Source organism: Triturus cristatus, chromosome 4_2, assembly GCF_964204655.1.
Source record: "Triturus cristatus chromosome 4_2, aTriCri1.1, whole genome shotgun sequence".
Taxonomy (NCBI): Eukaryota; Metazoa; Chordata; class Amphibia; order Caudata; family Salamandridae; genus Triturus; species Triturus cristatus.
In genome coordinates this window covers 925,698,096-925,719,486 of record NC_140586.1, presented here as the reverse complement: position 1 = coordinate 925,719,486, position 21,391 = coordinate 925,698,096, and the positions used below count along the sequence as shown (strand labels likewise).

Below are 21,391 nucleotides of genomic sequence, written 5' to 3'. Positions count from 1 at the left end.
ATTGCCTTTAGAAAAATCCTTACTCCTTCTTCGTTCCCTCAAGACAGGATCTCCTGTCGAACCTTGCCCGGCAAAGATTCTTGCTTCAATAGCAGAGGTAATTAACCCGGCAGTTAACCGGGTGCTGAACCTCTCACCATCCAGGGGGACAGTCCCAGATAGCTGGAAACGTGGGAAAATTATTCCTCTTCTAAAAAAACCCTCTGCCGATCCTTGGACTGCCAGCAACTATAGACCTATTTCACTGCTCCCCGCCTTATCCAAGACTCTGGAGAAATATGTTAATCAGGTTCTCGGAGAGTTTGTAGAATCCAACGGTGTTCTACACGCTAGCCAGTCAGGCTTCCGTGCCAATTATAGCACTGAAACAGCTCTCCTTGAGATCTCGGAGTCTATAAAAGTTTCTTTGGATAAAGGTGGGAAAGCAGTATTGGTATTGCTGGATTTATCTGCAGCCTTCGATACCGTTCCCCATGGCTTTCTTCTCGATCGTCTTTGGAGGTGCGGTATCGGAGGCAATGCTTTACAATGGTTTCGGTCCTACCTTACCAATCGCCAGCAAGCTGTTTGGTCCCCTCCTTTTGAGGCCCACATCCAATCTATGAATGTGGGAGTTCCCCAGGGTTCTATCCTGAGCCCCACATTGTTTAATGTGTATGTTACTTCCCTGGTACAGTTGGTTGAATCTTTTGGCGTTAAAATCGTCTCTTACGCGGACGATACGCAACTACTGTTCATATGTGCCAAAGGGGAAGTATTGGACGGGAAGATGATTAGATTGTGCCTCTCGGCGGTGTTTAACTGGTTTAATATTAACCACCTTCGATGTAACTCTGAAAAATTAGAAATGATCTTCTCCGGTTGCTTACCAGATGATGATTGGCGTGATTGGTGGCCATTGGATATGTCACCTCCAACCGTCCTTGCCACGACGGTAAAGAACTTGGGAGTTAAATTGGACAGTAATCTTTCCATGGTCGCCCAGGTTCAATCTGTGGTTGACCTCTGCTTTCTATGTCCCACAGGAAGATAGTCGTACAAGCCTTGATACTTTCTCGGCTAGATTACATAAATGTTCTTTATCTAGGTCTTCCGGAATATTTGTTTAATCAGCTGCAGGTGACCCAGAATGCTGCTGCTCGAGCTATTTTTCTAGCTTATCGCCGTACGCACACGTCCCCTCTGCTTAGATCACTCCATTGGCTCCCTGTACGTAAAAGGGTAGCTTTTAAAGCATTAGTACTTGCCTTCAAGGCCTTCCATGACATCGGCCCCTCCTATCTAAGTGCCAGATGCGTGCACTATGTCCCCGCCCGTAATCTAAGGTCCTCATCCTCTCGTTTGCTATTGACCCCTAGGTTCTATCGCACTCGGATGGGAGGTCGGTCTTTCCAGGTATGTGTGTCGGCACTCTGGAATAATTTACCCACTGAGTTGCGTGGGGAAAATGATCTCTTGCAGTTTCGTCACAAGTTAAAAACGCTGTTGTTCTGATGATTGGTGTCTGGGGTGTCCGACTTTCTGAGGGTTCTGTTTTTACGTGTTTCCTTGTCAGCGCCGGGACACTCCTGGGAGTAGCCGCGTGCTTTTATAAATGCCAAGTAACATAACATAACATAACAGTGAAATGAGATTGCTGACCCGTTAATACTCCAAGAGCGTCCACTACCCATCCTGGCATGTGCCTCTCTGTGTCCGTTTGTTGTTCCTGCTTGCGAGAGGAGGATACCAAAAGATGCTACGGTTTCCACTCCTCTGTTTTTAGAGAGAGTTCTCTCAGAAATACTTTGTTGCAGTGTCACTCGGTGTCTCCAGGTACCATCAACTGAGCGGACCTGTTTTTGTGCTGTTTCCATCTCTTTTGTCTGTCAAAATGACTACACTATTTGTGAAGTGCACTTCCTGTGACAGAAAAAGGCAGCCTTAGCCCCACACAAAGTTTGTTTGGTGACTTTACCATCATTCCATTTCCACCAAGTAAGGAGAGTTCTGAATAAAAAAAATCCAAAATTACATTAAAGATAGAGAAGGCATGATGTCCAAAGAGGAAAAGAGGATGAAGAGGGTGGAGAAGTCACCCAGTCAGCCAAACTCCAAGATGTCTTCACCTCAAAGAGTTCTTCAAAGGAAGATCTGAGAAAAGAAGGAAGAAAGATGACCGAAAACACCATACTCTACTTCATCCTCGACATCGCTCCTGATCGATTTAGAAGATCTTGGCGCCATGGACCTCAGTCCTGACATGCACGCTGTTAAAAGGGGGATTATTGCCCGGGAGGTACCCTCGCAGGTCACAGACGTCAAGACATTCCTGAGTTTTACACTCATCCTTCAGTTAAAAAAACCATGGATCAATTACAACTCTTTTACTCTCCAATTTGACATCAAAATAGAAATGATCGCCGCTGACTTGTCATTCATTGATGACAAGGAAACATCAACGGAGAAAGTCATGAATGGTCGTCTTGGTCAACACTGCTGATCTAATCAAGACACTCCACGCCAGCTGGGCTATTCATAAAGATAAGTTACACTTATGAGTAAATTACATGTGTAAAAATGTGAGTTATCATGCTGCTGCAGGTCATCTAGAAGCACCAGCACTCTACTTCTGAAGCCACAGAAATGTCATTAAAAAAAACTACAACCGTGCCTTCTCGGGCATTGCCCAAAGAATTTGGAACTTGCTGCCCCTTGAAACCAGACTCAATCCCTAAACTGTGGCTTTCAAAAAAGTAGTTAAAGCGTTACTGCCTTACTGATGAATACTTTTATGAACTAGAATTCCCAAACTCTACCGTCTGGACCACGTTATGGAACATTCTTTTCACCCATGTTTAGGACTTCCTATGCTCCTGTTTGTTTACATATCTGCCTTGTCCTTCAGGGGGCTCTCTCCCCTCTCCTTGACTTTGCGACATCCACTTTTGCACCTCTATTTTGTTGTTTATTTTTGGTCCACTTGTTTCTTTATACTGGCGATATGTAAAGTGCTCTGATACCCTCTTGGGTCATGTTCGGGCTATATAAAACTTTATAAATAAATATTCTCTTGAGTAATTTTACAACTTTTGGCTATTCACACAATCAGAGTGTAAAGTTACCCAAAAATGTACACTTACACATCTCTACTCCCCTGAACGAAGGGGTGTAGTCAGATTTATGAGTTTAAGTTACTGCTGCCTAAAAGAAATAGTAGTAAGTCCAGCATAACACATGCCCAGCAATTGATACTGCACCACCCTCTCATAAAAAAAACCAACAATTGAGGTAGGGATTTAAAATAAATCCCTTAGGAAATAATGTTAAATTAAATTATTTAAAATAGTTAAACCATATGAATAAATATAGTTTAGTGTTAAAAGAAATATAAAAATAAAACATTTATGTAATTACTTTTTAACAACCTTTTATTCATTTAAATGTATGTAAGAATACATTTTAATAAAATAGAAGTACATATTTAATTATTCTATACATTTAAAATTTCATAATAAAAAAATAATTCTTTAACTGTTGATGGGATAGTTTTTATTTTAGCTTCAGAAAAATAATTTGAATTTAATATATTTAAAATAAATATATAATTCAAAATATGTTTTCTTTTGTTTTAAATTCAAAATAAATATCTAAAATTAATTTACAATAATATTTAGCATAAAAATATTTGTACTAACTTTTTCGAAGTCTAATCAACTTTTTTTACTTTTCTCTATACTTTACCATAGGGAGACTTTGCAGTCTGGTGGGAGATCCTCCTCGCCCTTTCATAGCCAAAATCTTGAACTACAAAAACCAGGACAAAATCCTTAGAGTGGTTAGGGGTTTGGTGAGGTTAGTGTTCCAATCCTCCCATATCCTAATGTTCCCAGACTACACCCATCAGGTTCAAAGGGAGAGAAAATCCTTTGATGCAGTGAAGCAGAAGCTGTGGGCAATGAACTTTCAATATATACTTATCTTTGCAGCCAAGATTGGGGTCATATATAACTCAAGAGTTTCCCTTTTTGGCTCACTTGCATCCGCGTAGGCACCGTAATCGGGCAGGGGAGCACGTAGTGCAATCTGGGGTGAAAGTGGATGATCGCATGGGTGAGGGCCCACCTGTCTCTCACCTACCAGGAGGTGGAGCACCCTGGGGTGGAGGACGAGCTGCAGGCCACAGGCTGACAAGCCACCAGGCTCAATGTCTTGTTGGTGTAGCGTCTATGTGCGTAGTACATATCTCTGAGGTTGCATAATGGCTGCAACATACCCAGTAATTGCATTTATTTTGAACGGTGGTATGGTCTGGAGACAGATGCTTCAGGGACATAAGTATAGGGAGGAAGCAGTTGGGGGTGTTGAAAGGGTTTGTTCTCTTGGTTCAAATGTTTAGATGGGTTTTCTGGCAACGCACCTTGTCATAACATACAGAGACCATTGCACATTGCCCATTCCCAAATGTGTGAGTTCCACTTCACCACACTATACTACTGAAGGCCATGAGGTTGTCAGACCATTTCACATGGCTGCCTTTTGAGTAATATCCTGGAATGTTAATGGCCTCATTGATTGGGGGTAGTTTTTCTTGCTGCTGTAGAAGATCTACCTGCTCGGAACAAAATGCGGCTTCCTGGGACGCTTTGGATACCCTAGAGTGGCCACACCACAGACTCTGGGGGGTGGCCTTATTGGTGCATAGTTTGCTTCCCTTGCCAATCTCATAGGTAATAACAGAATTTGTGGGCTGTTACGTTTCGGTGATAGGCAAGTTGCAGGTGAGACACTGCAGTTTTCTTAGTGTGTATGCCCCCTACATTTGACCAGGAAACTTCTAAATTACCTCAATTTACATATTGCAGGTCCCCCTGCTGACAGTCTTTGGGGTAGATTTTAATGATGTTACGGACATAGACCAGGAGGCTTGAGGGTAATGCGCTGTGGGTCCTCACGGTTAGGCGAGGCTGCCCAGCTGGCCTGTCTCTCTGGGACTGTGTGAGATTTGGCAAATCTGGAGCCCACGTGCAGTGGGGCTTATACCCATGCCTCTGCAGCACCTAGGGTCCAGGTCTTCGATAGACTGTTTCTTACGCCTGATGCAGGATGTCAACTTGGAGGAAGGTGCTCGTATTCTCCCACAAGGGAAATCAGACTACTCACCGCTAGAGTTAAGTATAGGTGAGTCCCGGGAGGGTAACCTCCTATAATTTATTTTACTGAGTTTTTTTATAGCACGGATTTGACCCGAATCAGGTATCAGAACGTTTTACATAGCACCCGTTGCATTACATAAGGACACATTAATTTTTGTTAGGCACAGGAGATTAAGTGATTTGCCCAGAATCACAGGATGTTCAGTGTTGTTGCCGAGACTCAAACCCAGTTCCCCAGATTCAAGGTCGACCGCCCTAGTCGTTACATAAAAATTCTATGTGCTAAACACCTGGCACAGGTCAAAGTGAGCAGGGTTCTTTCGTCCCCCTTCCCGATTAGTTGGGACACAAGACAGGGTTGTCCGCTCTCACTCCTTTTTTTTGCCTTGGTTTTCAATCCCCTGGCAATGATGCAATGCTCACTTGAGGGGCTTTCCATGAGAGGTGGTGGTGGTGCTCAACGTGTATGATGTCCTTCTCTTCGTGGATGGTCCCAGACTATTCCAAATGTTTAACCTTTATGGGGAAGCCTCCAGCCTGAGGGTAAAGTGGGAGTACAGATTGAATCCTGTAAGGGATGGAGTTGAGGCTATCGACTGGCAGGCAAGGCTGAAGGTCCAAGCTTAAAGTTTCAAGTACCTAGGCATGCATATTCCATTGGACCCCAAATTCACCTGAAACTTCAAACTAATTCTGTTGACGGATAGGTTACGTAAGGACACGAACAGGTGGTTGAACCTCCCGATTGATATCTTTAGGAGAGTGGGTCTTTACAAGATGCTGACATTACCCAGCATATTGTATGTACTGCAAAACTTCCCACTGGAAATTCCACAGACGTGCATTGATGATCTGAGGCGTGTGCATTTATTTGGGGCGAGGCAATCCCCTCATACTGGCTTTGACAAATGTGCGTAATCGCAGTTGAACAGGTTAGGGGAATGGCTGACGTGTGCCTGTATTATTGGGTATCTCAAATCCTATTAATACATCACTATGGCAGGGCAGAAGACCCCTTGTTTTAACCTGCGATAGATCTGATTGGAAGGGACAACCTCCTAGGTCTTTTGCACAGGAGTCCCATTCCCCACTCACTTCCAGATATGACCAGAGCGGTCCTGCAGTGCAAGCACTGGGCGCTTTGTTGGATGCACGGACAAGGAAATATAATTCTGGAAACACCCTTCAGATGTTCCATGTGGTTGAAGCGTAGCACCGGCTATAGGCAATGGAACCTGAGCAGGATCTCTAAGCTAGACAATGTATGGCAAGACTCACAAATGTTTATGAGCTGCAACCGGAGTTTCACCTACACGCTTCGTAGATCTACAGAGTCTTCAGTTGCAAGAGGCACTTGCTGCTCATTAAGGACACTTAGTTGTGTAGTTCTTCACCAACTGGTAAAGGTGGTGTCTCGCATATATATCACTCCAGACTTGTGTACTGATCTCAAAGGTCGATGGGATGAATGGGTTTACCCTCTGGTCGACACGGATTGGAGAGATATCTCTAAACTGAGGCTCATACAACTCAGTATCTGCACATCACATACTTTAAAACAAATTATGTATTATTAAAAACAATACTATGATGCACTACCTAATCAAGCAGGGAGGCACGAGGGCCAGAACACTCTTTTTAGAGAAGGGCATATTTTGCTGGGCGTTAGCCGGAGATGTAACTCTGAAGGCAGTAGCCATTTCAGGCACACTCAATCAGCAAGCAGCTCTCCTCTTTAGTTTAATGATTAAACCTACAAAAGATCCTAGATAGCACAGCCGTGCGAGACTAAACTGAACAATGATATGTGAACATCAGCTCGAAACACAAATGCTGATCCTTTGGATCCAGGAAATCAGAACCGAGATCTGCGCAGAATGGACTTAATACGCTGGCCAAATAAATGTCCTACGTGTTTCCACCTATTCTACTCATTCCAACAGTGCTGTTGAAATTGTGCAAGTTAATCACATATGATCCTGATAGCTCCTGACTGGTCGAGGCAATGGTGGTACCTGAACCTGCTTTAGATGTCAATCAGACCTCACAAGAGAGTACCAAGCAAACCAAATGTCCTCCCCAGAACTCAGGGGTGATTCCTGTTACTGAATAGAAGATCACTGAGTTTGGCAGCATGGCTCCTGAAATCAGACAGTATGGTCATTTAAATGTACCACCTGCTTGTATGGAAATACTAAAAGACCTAAAACAGCCATCAACAAGAATATGTTATGCAATGAAGTGGAAGAAGTTCTGCAGATGGTGCCATGACAACAGTCATGATCCAAATTCAGGCACGAGGATGCCCTCGTTCCATACCGCCTGCATTTGGCTCAGTACAAATTGCAACTACCTTTAATAAAGGTCCATCTTTGCAGTCATGGCTTACAGGAAGGCAGCATATTAAATGTCACTCTTCAAGACTCTTGAGGTTGAGGACTTTCTTGGAAGGTCTAAAGAAAGCTTTACCTCCAATATGAAAACCATCACCACCTTGGAACTCAATCTATTCTTATCTAGACCAGCTGGTCGACCTTTGGAACATATTCACAAGGCTACGCTGAATTCTTTGTTATGGAAAACTACCATATTATTAGCAATAACATTGGTTAGAAAAGTTAGCAAGATTCCATCTCTCTCCTTTGTATAGGTTTATACAGTACTCCTTGCATAGTGTGTAGTCATGAGGACGCACCCCTCTCTCTGATCAAGGTAGTTTCAGAATTTCAGCTCAATCAGGCAGGTATTTTGCCTATATATTTCCTCAGCCCACCGACACCAGCAGAACGATCTCTACATTTGGTGGATGTTAGGAGAGCACTGTGATTCTACCTAGAAAAAACAAAGATAATTAGACAATCCAGCCAGCTGTTTATTAAATATGCACACATCCGTCAAGGGTTAATCACCTCCATTCCGTCTAGTTTCATATGATAGAGGCTTGCATTCATTGTGTTACTGATTAGCAGAGAAAGTGAAAGCTCCTCCAACTATGGGAAAAGCCGCAACTACACCTTGCTCCAGAAATGCTCTCTTAGCATCTGAAACGCTGTCACTTGGGGATCAATCCACACAGTCACCAGGCACCACTGTCTAGATTCGGATACACATACCAACGCTGTAGTCGGCCAAACTGCTTTAATGGCGCCCGCTGCTTTTTGGCTAGGTTCATGCTATAGAAGTGACATATGGATACATACATAACCATTAAGGGCCTGATTCACAAATGACCTCTGCACTCGTGGCAGAGGCCCCGCAGTGGTGGGGGAGTCTCTACACTCTTGGCAGAGGCCCGCAGTCATGGAGAGTCTCTACACTCTTGGCGGAGGCACCGCAGTCGTGGGGAGTCTCTGCACTCATGGTGGAGACCTCACAGTCATGGGGAGTCCCCGCACTCATGGCAGAGGCCCGAAGTTGTGCGGGAGTCTCTGCACTCATGGCGGAGGCCCCACAGTCGTGGGGGAGTCTCTACACTCTTGGCAGAGGCCCCGCAGTCATGGGGAGTCTGCACTCATGGTGGAGGCCTCGCAGTTAAAGGGGAGCCTCCGCACTCATGGTAGAGGCCCCGAAGTTGTGCGGAAGTCTCTGCACTCATGGCAGAGGCATGCAGTCATGCGGGAGTCTCTGCACTCATTGCGGAGGCCCCGCAGTCATGGGGAGCCTCTGCACTCATGATAGAGGCCATACTGTTGTGGGGGAGTTTCTATGCTCATGGCGGAGGCCCCACAGTCATGCGGGAGTCTCTGCACTCATGGCAGAGGCTCCGCTGTCGTTTGGAAGTCTCTGAACTCATGGCGGAGGCCCCGCAGTCATGGAGGAGTCTCTGCACTCATAGCGGAGGCCCTGCTGTCATGGGGGGGACTCCGCCCTCATAGCAGAGGCCCCGCAGTCATGGGGGAGTCTTCGCACTCATGGCAGAGCCCCGCAGTCATCCGTGAGTCTCTGCACTTATGGTGGAGGCCCCGATGTCGTGGGGGAGTTTCTGCGCTCATGTCAAAGGCTCCGCAGTAGTTTAGAAGTCTGTGCACTCATGGCGGAGGCCCCGCAGTCATAAGTAATATCTGCACTCATGGCGGAGGCCTAGCTGTCGTGGGGGAGTTTCTGCGCTCATGGCAGAGGCCCTGCAGTCATGGGTAGCCTCTGCGCTCATGACGGAGGCCCCGCAGTCCTGCAGAAGTCTCTGCACTCATGGCAGAGGCCACGCAGTCATTGGGGAGTTTCTGCGCTCATGGCGGAGGGCCCACAGTCGTGGGGGAGTTTCTGTGCTCATGGCAGAGGCACCGCAGTCATGCGGGAGTCTCTGCACTCATGGCGGTGGCCCCGCTTGCGTGAGGGATTTTCTGCACTCATGGCAGAAGCCTCGCAGTTGTGGGGGAGTCTCTGCACTCATGGAGGAGGCCCCGCAGTCGTGCGGGAGTCTGCACTCATGGCGGAGGCCCTGCAGTCACGGGGAGTCTCTCCACTCATGGTGGAGGGCCCGCTGTCGTGGGGGAGGTTCTGCACTCATGGCAGAGGCCCCACAGTCGTGGGGGCGTTTCTGTGTTCATGACGGAGACCCCGCAGTCATGCGGGAGTCTCTGCACTCATGGCGGAGGCCCCGCTGTCGTGAGGGAGACTCCGCAGTCATGGGGGAGTCTCTGCACTCATGGTGAATGCACCTCAGTCATGGGGGAGTCCCTGCACTCATGGTGGAGGCCTCGCAGTCGTGGGGGAGTCTCTGCACTCATGGCAGAGGCCCCGCAGTCATGGGTAGTCTCTGTACTCTTGACGGAGGCCCCGTAGTTGTGGGGGAGTTTCTGTGCTCATGGCAGAGGCCCCGCAGTCATGGACTCATCGCGGAGGACTCGCTGTCATTAGGGAGACTCCACACTCATCGCGGATGCCCCACAGTCGTGGGAGAGTCTCTGCACTCATGACGGAGGCCCCACAGTTGTGGGGGAGTCTCTGCGCTCATGACGGAGGCTATGCAGTCATGGGGGAGTCTCCGCACTTGGGACAGAATGACCACACTGTGTGTTCTCATTGCAGAGATTTTGTCCCGGCTGCGGGGCCTCTGCCACGAGTGTGGAGGCCATCTGTGAAACAGTCCCTTGGTGTTTGCCTCACTTCTTTTTCAGATGCCCTAGAGCCATATAAAGACAGTTGCTCTTGGCTTGGAACTCTCTTCTACTGTGGATGATGATCAGTGAAGATTCAACCATTCAGAGTGAAGACTACAAGCAAATAACCATTTCTTTTGTGTCATAGGATCTTATTAACTCATAAATTACCCACCCGCCTCCCCGGCCGGGTTATCTTGGACATTCTAAACTCAGACATGACTATGCTAAGGGTCCTTTTTTCTAATTTCTCGCCATTAAAGGGACTGACTCGGGGAGACAACTGCCAGTTCAATGCACCATTTAATTTTTTTTTTTTTTAAAAGCACCAGTTGCGTAACAGATGAACACATTCAATATTTTGGAAGGCAAAGGGAAATAGAGTGATTTGCCTAGAATCACAGGATGTTGAGCATCCTTGCCGAGACTCGAACCCGGTTCCCCAGCATCGAGGTCGACCGCGAAAGCTGTTAGGCCACATCCTAACATGGTAAAGTTAGGATCCACATGGGGAATGTCAGCAGGACAGCAGTTTCACAGTTTTGCAATGTAAGGCTCTCAGACCGCACCTTTCTCTCAGTGGGAGACTTAATGGCCGCGTAACTTTTCAGTTCCTGCATTGTCGTTTGGAAATAGCCTATCTTTAGCAAACATCTGCCTGCATTTTGTGAAAACCTTGTCTTGGATAGACTTCTGCAGGGTGCTGCTCATCATATCCACATGCGGTCAATGGCTCTCCATGAAGTGTTCCTGGGTTCACACCCACAGCGGGGAATTATTCAAACATTCATAACTTCAGAAGAGTCCTACGATGCAGAACCAGACATTGTTTGAGATGTTGATGTTCAGCATATCTTCAGATAATACATTCGTTTTGTGCATAATATCCTGATAATCTCATATAAAGTGTTATGTATTGAATCTTTTAAGGGACAAACTCCAGCAGAAGTGGTATTTCACTGGTTACTTACCTCAGTCACATTGATTCTGGGGGTCCTGTCTTTCCTTCGCATTTGTAGCCCACCGGCCTCCCTTGTGTTATGGTCATGTTTTTGGTCACCTTGTGGTGGCCAGAATCTGGTGACCCAAGGATGCTGGAGGGACAGGCCGTCTGTCATGACTTTTGGTTGAGTTGTGTGATGTCCATAGAACTGTCTGGGCCCTGTTAGCTGTTCTTAACAGTTCTAGGAATTGAGAAGTTTCCAGTGTCCCATGCTGGTGGTGCAGAATAGCTCAAAGGACCATCAAAACCAATGCGACCAAAGGCAGGTCTGGTTCTGTAACACATGTAGGCGTTTTGAGGAGTAAAGTCTGACATGCAGCTGGATGAACTCAAAAGACTCCTGCCTGTGGAGTGTGGCTATGTCCTCTATACCAGTGCTTGAGGTGTTAGAGGCGCCCCCTCGCCACAGTGTAGACTCCCAATGAGTGTAAACTCAGGAAGAGACTCCCTCATCACCCACTGCCAACATGTCTTCCAGCAGACATTGCTCTTCCACTCCACCCGTCTCCATATTACTCCTTGCTCAACATCACCTGCTAAAAAGATTTCTGCTTCCCCTGTGGTCTTAGATAAAATGTTTGACAATCTAACTCCAAGGTTAGTGCCTCTTTACCTACCTCTGTAGTTAAAAGGCACACATCTGTTACCCCCCTCTCCTGTCCCCTTTGCCCAGTAGCCAGGCCCTCAACAGCTTTGACTGTACCTCCATTTCCATTTGTTTTCTCCATCTCATTACCCTCTTCAACAATGGTCCATTGCTTTATTGCTAGGTTTGTGCTATGCAGGTTACATTCCTCTCTCTGACTTTGTTTTGTGAGTTCTGTGATCTCTGAACTGCTTGTTCTCCTGTACATCCCTACTTACTTTACACTGTGCTGCCCCGATCATACTCCGCCTTGTCCTTGCCTGTCCCACAGTTGGAAATCGTGGGCGTAGACGCGGACATCCACCGGGAGTATTCCAGGCAGCGCGAGCACCTGGAGCACAGCCTGGCCACACTACAGAAGAAGATGGTGAAGGACACCGAGATCCACCGGTCGGACAATGTCCGCGTCATGCAGGTACCAAGCGGATGCTATGGAGAGGGGGGGTGCTTATCAGTGGAGGTGTAAGTCTGGAGCTTGTGGCAAAGGGGGTAGAGGTGTGCAGTGTATGCTGGGCACTCTAACAGCACCTTGGACTCCATAGACAACAAGACCAAAAACAACAGAATCCTGTATCATATGCTGTGACATGGATAGTGCTTTGGATAACCATAAACCGAGTCGCAAGGCTCCATAAGCACTGCGAATAGAAGCATCGTATAGAAAATAAGAATAAAAGTACATCAAATCTTATAGTCACCATGTATCAAGGAGGACTATACCATAAAGAAAGCATGCAGTGTCTGATAGGCAACAAAAATAGAAGCGTATTATCCAATATACAGCGAGAGCGAGCTTGTATAGAATGCTGCAAGCACCAGGAACAGACATATGCAGTGACGTTGATACAGCTGTGAGTGCCATGAACAGAGGCATCCAGTCCTTTATTAGTGTCATGAGTACAAGCATGAAGTGCTCTATATGGTTATTAAGAATTAAAGTGTATTGAGCCTATAGCAATATTTTATAGATGCCATGATCTGAGATGTGCACAATATATAGAATATCGAGTTCACAAATAGTGATCCGCAAAATTATGGACTCCAGAATACAGAGTTTATATATATATATATATACATATATATGTGTATATATATATATATCACCACCAAATGCTCACTTACGGGTACGAAGTAGGCAGGACACAGCTCCGGGGTTCAAGTGGCTCTATTGAAACAAATTTGAGCTTGGAAATGTCCGTGAAGTGCTGAGGCACTAGCCGGGACGGCTTTCATCAGTGCCGAAATCACAGGCATGGTCAATTCACCAGTAGTTCTTAAAGCATTTCACAGACCACTAACAGTGTAGCAGTCTCTTGGCTCCTCCCCCTATCCAAGGTGTGTACATCTTCACGCAGTGTTTCCAGGCAGGCTGCATGCTGGGTCATGTAGTTCATCGTGGAAACCTCATGGAGTGATAGAGTGAGTCCAAAACACACAGTGGTGTCCCCAAACTTGGCGATTTTTCACATAATCCGCCGCAGCTTGCCAAGAGTAAGATTGTCCGGTTCATTCCACTTGTGTCCCCTTATCAGGCAGTAAAATCTGCCTCCTCTCTCCCCGTGCAGAAAATCACTGCTCCATGGCACTAACTCCGCTTGGGGGCGCTCTGCGTTGCATTTTCAATGCACAATCCAAGTTTTTGTTGACTACTCGCAGAGCGCCTGAACGAGAGGGCGTATCCTATGCCGGTGTCAACAATACCGGCCTAACATCACCACCAAATGCTCACTTACGGGTACGAAGTAGGCAGGACACAGCTCCGGGGTTCAAGTGGCTTTATTGAAACAAATTCGAGCATGGAAATGTCCGTGAAATGCTGAGGCACTAGCCGGGACGGCTTTCATCAGTGATGGAATCACAGACATGGTCGATTCACCTGTAGTTCTTAAAGCATTTCAGAGACCACTCCCAGTGTAGCAGTCTCTTGGCTCCTCCCCCTATCCAAGGTGTGTACATCTTCACGCAGCGTATATATATATAATCTACTGGCGGTCACCAGTCGATAGTTATAGTTAGGACCTATTTTCCATAGGAAATTCGCAACATTTTATTCCCAATAACTTTGGCAACGATTGACGAATCGGCGAAATTTTCAAAACTTATGGCCCGCTCCTGTCCGCTCCTATCTTGAAAGTTTCGGGGTGATTCGGCAAGCGGGGCTGAGAAAAAAGGGGGGTCCCAAATGTGTTTTCCCTATGCAATTTCCCATAGGAAACTTTAGCCGGGGCTACAGCCCGAACTGCTGAACGGAATTACACCAAATTTGGCAAAGAGGTAGTTCTTGGTTCAGAAAGAACCCTTTTTGTTAAATGGTGTAAATCCGTTCAGTAGTTGCTGAGAAAATCAAAAGTAAAAACATAGATATCTCTATGGCCGCGCAGGATCCGCGCACCCTTCTGATCTCGAGCTTTATGCTAATTGGCTGTCAACACTCCAAACCAGGAAGTTCTGGCAGCCATCTTGTGCCTCGGTAGAACTCAGCAAAACTAAGGCGCAAAACGGGGGCAGGGTAGAAACACCCTGACCACCTAGGCCTGCTTAGGGGGTCCCACAAGGACCCCCAGGGCCCCCACCCCAAACTAAGCTAGGGCTCCCGCGCTTTGTTACTATTTAGCCCCCCGGGTGGGCCAAGTCTCGGGGGGCAATATTTTAATTGTAATGGGGGGCCCAGAGGACCACCACACCCCGGGGCTTTATAAAATGATGTGGGGGGCTCACAGCCCCCCCCCCCCAGTCCCGGGTACCGCCAACCCCTGGGGCTTCGAAAATAACTGGGTGGGGGGGCTCAAAGGCACCCCAAGCCCCGGGGACTGCCACTCCCCCGGGCTTTGTAACAATGTATGCGGGGGGCTCATGGCCCACCCTCAGCCTCGGGGACCGCCACCCCCGGAGCTTGTGTTGTTTGAAATTAAAAAAAAAAGAACCTGTGGGGACCACCACCTCCCCGGGGCTTTTGAAATGTTGGGAGGGGGGCCCCCTCCTGCAGTGTCCCAGGATGCCCACCCCCGGGACACTGTAGTTTGCTATGGCAGGGCAGGAGCCTCACGGCTCCCGCCCTGCCATAGCAAACTTGGTTTGGATTGGTTTGGATCTTTCAAAATGCAAACCAAATTGCTTTTCCACACGGGGAGCTGCATCTTAGCAGCTCCCCATGTGGAAAAGCAATGCTGGCTCCCGAGGGACACCGGGAGCCGGCGGGACCGTGGGGGATTGGGGACCCCCCCACGGTCCCCAATGGAGAGGGCCAGCTCCGGGGTCCCTGGGGCTACAAGTGGCCCAGGAGAGGGGCCACACAGCCCCCCTCCCCAAAATGTTAGTAAAAAAAAAAAATGGATAAAAGAACAAAGGCCGGCCCCGGGGGATGGGATCCCCAGGGCCATAAGTGGCCTGAGGAGGGGGGCAACGCAGCCCCCCTCCAAAAAAATAATAATTAAAAGAAGGCCATGCTTCGGGGGATGGGGTACCCAGGGCCGATGAAGGCCTCGGGAGGGGGGCCACGCGGCCCCCTTCCAAATTTTTTCATAAAAAAATAAATAAATAAGGGAGCAGGCCCTGGGGGATGGGGTCCCCAGGGCCAATAAATTAGAAAAAGAAGGGGGGCCACACAGTCCCCCTTCTTAAAAAAAAAAAAAGTTAAAGACCGGCATCGCGCCGGAGGCCACGCCCCCTCATAGCAGCACTCTGCAAACGCGCCCCCTGGATACTTGAATACTGGGGGTCCCTGGGGGCCAACTAGCCCACCAGGAACCTCCAGTATGCGCCAGGGGGCTGCGTTGCAGAGAGGTGTTCTGAGGCCACGCCCCTTTTTACACCTCTCTGCAACGTAGCCCTGTGGCGCCTTAAGGAGGTAGCTGGTGGGCTAGTTGCACCCCAGGGACCCTCAGGATTCAAGGGGAGTTAATCCCCCAACTTAAAACGCGCCACAGGGCGCGTTTGCACAGCGGTGAAGGGAGGGGGCGGGGCCTGAGGTGCCATGTGTGCAAACACGCCGTGTGGCGTGCTTTAAGTTGAGGAATTAATTCCTTTTCAATCCTGAGGGACCCTAGGGGGGAACTAGCCCACCAGGTGGCTCCAGTAAGCGCCACGGAGCTGCGTTGCAGAGTGTTGTAAAAAGGGGCGTGGCCTCTGAACACCTCTCTGCAACGCAGCTCTCTGGCGCATACTGGAGGTACCTGGTGGGCTAGTTGGCCCCCGGGACCCTCAGGATTGAGGAGGAATTAATTCTCCAACTTAAAACGCGCCACAGGGCGTTTGCAGACATGTCACCTCAGGCCACGCCGCCTTCCTTCACCATTGTGCAAACGCGCCCGTGGTGAGTTGTAAGTTGGTGAATTAATTATCTTTCAATACTGAGGGTCCCTGAGGGGCAACTAGCCCAACAGGTATCTCCAGTATGCGCCAGGGAGCTGTGTTGCAGACAGGTGCCACGCCCCTTTTTACACCTCTCTGCAACGCAGCTCTGTAGCGCTTACTGGAGGTACCTAGTGGCCTAGTTTGACCCTAGGGACCCTTAGGATTCAAGGGGACTTAATCTCTCAATTTAGAACGGCCACAGGGCGCGTTTACACAGTGGTGAAGGGAGGGGACGGGGCTTGAGGTGACGTGTGCAAACACGCCCTGTGGCACTTTTTAAGTTGGGGAAATAATTCTCCTTCAATCTTGAGGGACCCTGGGGGCTAACGAGCCCACCAGGTGCTTCCAGCAAGCGCCACTGCGCAGCGTTGCAGAGAGGTGGTGCAGGCCATGCCCCTTTTTACACCTCTCTGCAATGGCGCTTACTGGACGTACCTAGTGGGCTAATTTGCCCCTAGGGACACTCAGGATTCAAGGGGACTTAATCGCCCAAATTAAAACGGCCACAGGGCGAGTTTACACAATGGTGAAGGGAGGGGACGAGGACTGAGGTGACGTGTGCAAACACGCCCTGTGGCGTGTTTTAAGTTGGGGAAATAATTCCCCTTCAATCCTGAGGGCTCCTGGGGCCAACTAGCACACCAGGTGCTTCCAGTAAGCGCCACTGCGCTGCGTTGCAGAGAGGTGGACTAGGCTGTGCCCCTTTTTACACCTCTCTGCAGCGCAGCTCTGTGGCGCTTACTGAAGGTTAAGGATTCAAGGGGACGTAATCTCCCAACTTAAAACGGCCACAGAGCATGTTTGCACAGTGGTGAAGGGAGGGGACGGGGCCTGAGGTGACGTGTGCAAACACGCCCTGTGGCGCGTTTTAAGAGGTAGTTTTAATCCCCTCTGCCCTATTATATACTAGGGGCTTACAGAGGAGGTCATGCTAATAACAGGGGGACCCCAGCGCCTAGTGTTCCCTAGTGTATGTAGGTATTTTCACTGCATTCTAAGTGTCTTTTAACATAGCACTGGCTCTAGGACTGGTTAGTCAGACTCAGTTACCACCAGTATCCGTCTGAAAAAGTTGAGGGTAAAGGATGATTTTGCAACAAGGCTTCTTTCTGCTCTTCTGTTTGGTCTTTTTGCACGTTTTCCATCTTCCTGCACTTTTCTTCGTCTTTGAGGACTTCTGTTGCTTCTTTCTGCATTTCTTTTTTTTCTTTCTGTGCGTCTTTACTTCTTTCTTCACATGTCCTATATCTGTAGACATAGTTAGAAATTAGCATTTAAAAAACCTTTGAAATTCACTGAAAAAACCATAGGTTTCAGGCACGTTATAGTTGGGAATTAGCATTTAAAAAACCTTAGAAATTCACTGGAAAAAACCATAGGTTTCAGGGGCGTTATAGTTAGCTGGACATTTCACTCGTACAAAACCATTCCGCTAACTATAACTCGCGCGCCCGCAATGCACTGCTGATGACGACACATATTACATCACTCATGACATGGTCAGTGACATCACTGATGACATCACTGATGACATCTCAAATGACATCACTGATGACATCATCCTTGTGATAGATTGGCAGACCTCCTCTCACCCTAATATAACCTTTGATACACACATATAAAAACAGAAACTAAACATTTCAAAACAATGGACATACCAATACCAGTTACAACAACCTATTCAGTAATTCTAAGATCTACATACACATCCACTCATTCACCAACCGTCCTATATAGTCACTCATACATGTACTCACTCATACACCTATACATCCTGTTACACACAGCCACTCATCCATAGAGTTACTCACACACATAGTCACTCATGCTAATAAAGAATCAAACATCCATTTACTTGCATATACAGTTAAACACACACCACCACACTTACTTCTTCAGAAAGTTACACATACTTACTCTTTTGAACAATCACTTATAGAAACACATACTTATTCATACAGGAACTCTTCCAATCTCTCACTCTCAAATATACTCACTTATATACACCAATACTCACATATACTAGTTTAAAATATATGTAGTTACTTATAAAGACACTATTGAGACAGTCATTCACTCACTAACACACCCATACACACACTCATCCACCCATACAGTCCTGCACACATATTGTCTTCAACACATACAAATAGTGACACACTCATTCATGCATATATACACTAAGTAATACCCCCCACTGAACCATACGTAAAACTCAGACACTCATACTGATAGTCGAAAAACCAAGTAGTAACCCATATAGACACTCATGTAGCTACTCACCAACCCATGCAGCCACTTATACACAAAGTGAGAGACTGATGCAGATATTTATATATTTAAACATTACTCACTAACCCATGTATTCACTAAGATACACTTAATCAGTCAGTTATACAATCAATTTTTCATTAAAAAAATCATCCATTTAGACATACATATACCCATTTATTCTTCCATCGACCTTGAGATATACATATATAAAACATATTTAATTTTCAGAAAAACACACAATCACTGGATGATGTCATCAGTGATGTCATCAGTGATGTCATCAATGATGTCACTGACCATGTCATGAGTAATGTAATATGTGACCATCATCAGCAGTGCATTGCGGGCTCATGAGTTATAGTTAGCTGAACTAACTATAACGGGGGAATTTCAACGGTTTTGTAGGAGCGAAAAGTCCAGCTAACTATAACGCCCCTGAAACCTATGGTTTTTTCAGTGTATATATGTGTGTGTGTATGTATATATGTATATATGTATATATATATATATATATATATATATATATATATATATATATATATATATATATATATAATTCACAGAAAAAAACAATGTTACAGGGATGTTATAGTTAGGGTCACATTTCACTCGTACAAAACCAGAGAAATTCGGCCGTTATAGTTACCTGAGCTAACTATAACTTACACCCCCGCAATGCACTGCTTATGACCTCACATATTATATCACTCATGACCTGGTCAGTGACATCGCCGATTAGATCTCAAATGACTTCACTGGTGACATTATCCCGTTACTGTGTTTCGTAAATATTTCAGAGACTTAAAGATATATACTAAGCTACAGCATAAGTTAAATTACTATTCTTTCTGTACTAGTAATTAATCACTATTTCTAACATATCTCATATGAGTGGCTATCTGACTGTCTGTATCAGAGTATGAGTAGATGTCTGTGTGGCTGTATGGGTGTGTGAGTGGCTATATGGACATGTGAATGGGTATGTGAGTAGCTGTATGGGTGAGTGAGTGGCTGTGTGGGTGGCTGTATTGGAGAGTGAATGGGTGTGTTAGTGGCTGTATGGGTGAGTTAGTGGCTGTGTGAGTGGCTTCATAGGTGTGGGAGTGGGTGTGTCAGTGGCTGTATGAGCGAGTGTGTGGATCTGTAAGTGTCTGTATTGGTGAGTTAGTGACAATTTGTGCGGGTGTTTGGTTAACTTAGTGGGTGTGTGAGTGGCTGTATTGCGAGTGAGTGGCTGTATGGGTGAGTGAGTGGTCATTTGAGTACTTGTAGGTATGAGTGAATGGGTATGTAAGTGATTGTGAGAATGTGTGAGTGGAAGCGTGAGTTGTTGTATGGATGCTCTGTTGAGATGCTGTTTGGGTGAGTGACTGGCTGTCTGAGTGAATGTATGATTGATTAAGTGGGTGTGTGAGTAACTGTATGGGTGATTGTATGGCTGTGTAATTTGTTGTATGAGTGAGTAAGTGGTTGTATGAGTAGTTGTTTGAGTGAGTGATTGGTTGTGTGAGTGGCTGTATGGGTGAGTGAGTGGGTATGTGAGTGTTTGCATGGGTGAATCAGTGGATGTGGACAAGTTGTATGGATATATAAATAGGTATGTGAATGGTTCTGTGGGTGGGTGAGTGAGTGTATAAAACTGCATGGGGTTGTGAGTGGGTGTGTTAGTGATTCTGTGGATGATGTTATCAGTGATAATCTCTCTAATCATGTCATGAGTGATGTAATATGTGAGATCATAAGCAGTGTATTGTGGGTGCATAAGTTCTAGTTAACTCAGGTATCTAGAACTGCTGAATTTCTATGGTTTTGTACAAGCGAAATCTGAGCCTACCTTTAATGTCCCTGTAACTTTTGTTTTTTTCAGTGAATTTCAATATTTTTTTAATATTAATGCCTAACTATGTCTTCGCTGTAACTTTTAGTTTTTTTCAGTAAACTTCTAAGGTTTTTTTAATTCTATTTTCTAACTGGTGGAGAAAGGGGGCAGGGCCTTCCACGAGCTCTCAGCAACCCACTGTGTGAGACTTACTGGAGGTAACAGAAGGGGTTTTTAGCCCCCAGTGACCTTCAGCATCCAAGGGGACTAAATCCCCCAGCAAGGAAGTGTACCAGGGGGCGCGTTTATAAAATGGTGGAGTTAGGGGTCGGGACCTCAAAAGAACGTTCAGCAATCCTGCAGCGTGGGACTTACTGGTGGTAACAGGAGGGGTTCTTTGCCCTCAAGGCCACTCAGCATCCAAGGGGACTTCAATCGCCAGCCAGTAGTGTGCCAGGAAGTGTGTTTGCAGAGTGGTGGAGAAAGGGAGTGGGGCTTCAGATAAGCCTTCAGGAATCCCTCTGTGTTCAACTTACTGGAGGTAGCAGGAGAGGTTGTTGATCCCTCTGTGTCGGACTTACTGGAGATAGCAGGAGGGGTTGTTGGCCCCCAAGAACCCTCAGTATGTATTCAAGCGGACTTCATCCCCCACCCAGTAGAGTGCCAGGAGGCGTGTTTGCAGAGTGGTGAAGAAAGGGGCGGGGAATTGCAGGAGTTCTCCGCAGGCTCGCTGTGTGGGACTTAATGGAGGTAACAGGAGGGGTTATTGGCCCCTGAGGACCCTCAGCATGTATCCTAGCGGACTTCAACCCCCAACCAATAGTGCTCTAGGAGGTGCGCTTGCAGAGTGGTTAAGAAAGGGGGCGGTACATCCGATGAGTTCTCAGCAATCCCACTGTGTAACAGGAGGGGTTCTTGGCCCCCAAGGACCCTGAGCATCCAAGGGGACTTTATTCCCCAACTAGTAGTGTACCAGGACGCACGTTTGCAGAGTGGTGGAGAAAGGGCGTGGGGCCTCGGATGAGCTCTCAGCAATCCCTCTGTGGGGACATACTGCAGGTA

The 21,391-nt window shown here is 46.9% G+C and overlaps 1 protein-coding gene across 1 annotated transcript in view; it reads left to right on the top strand.

The window, feature by feature from the left end:
- CFAP57 (cilia and flagella associated protein 57) overlaps positions 1 to 21,391 on the top strand; it is a 355,646-nt gene that overhangs the window by 320,219 nt on the left and 14,036 nt on the right. Inside the window, exon 21 of the mRNA XM_085602986.1 lies at positions 12,155 to 12,298. Within this exon, the coding sequence (XP_085459112.1) occupies positions 12,155 to 12,298 (144 nt within the window). The remainder of the gene's footprint in view (positions 1 to 12,154; positions 12,299 to 21,391) is intronic.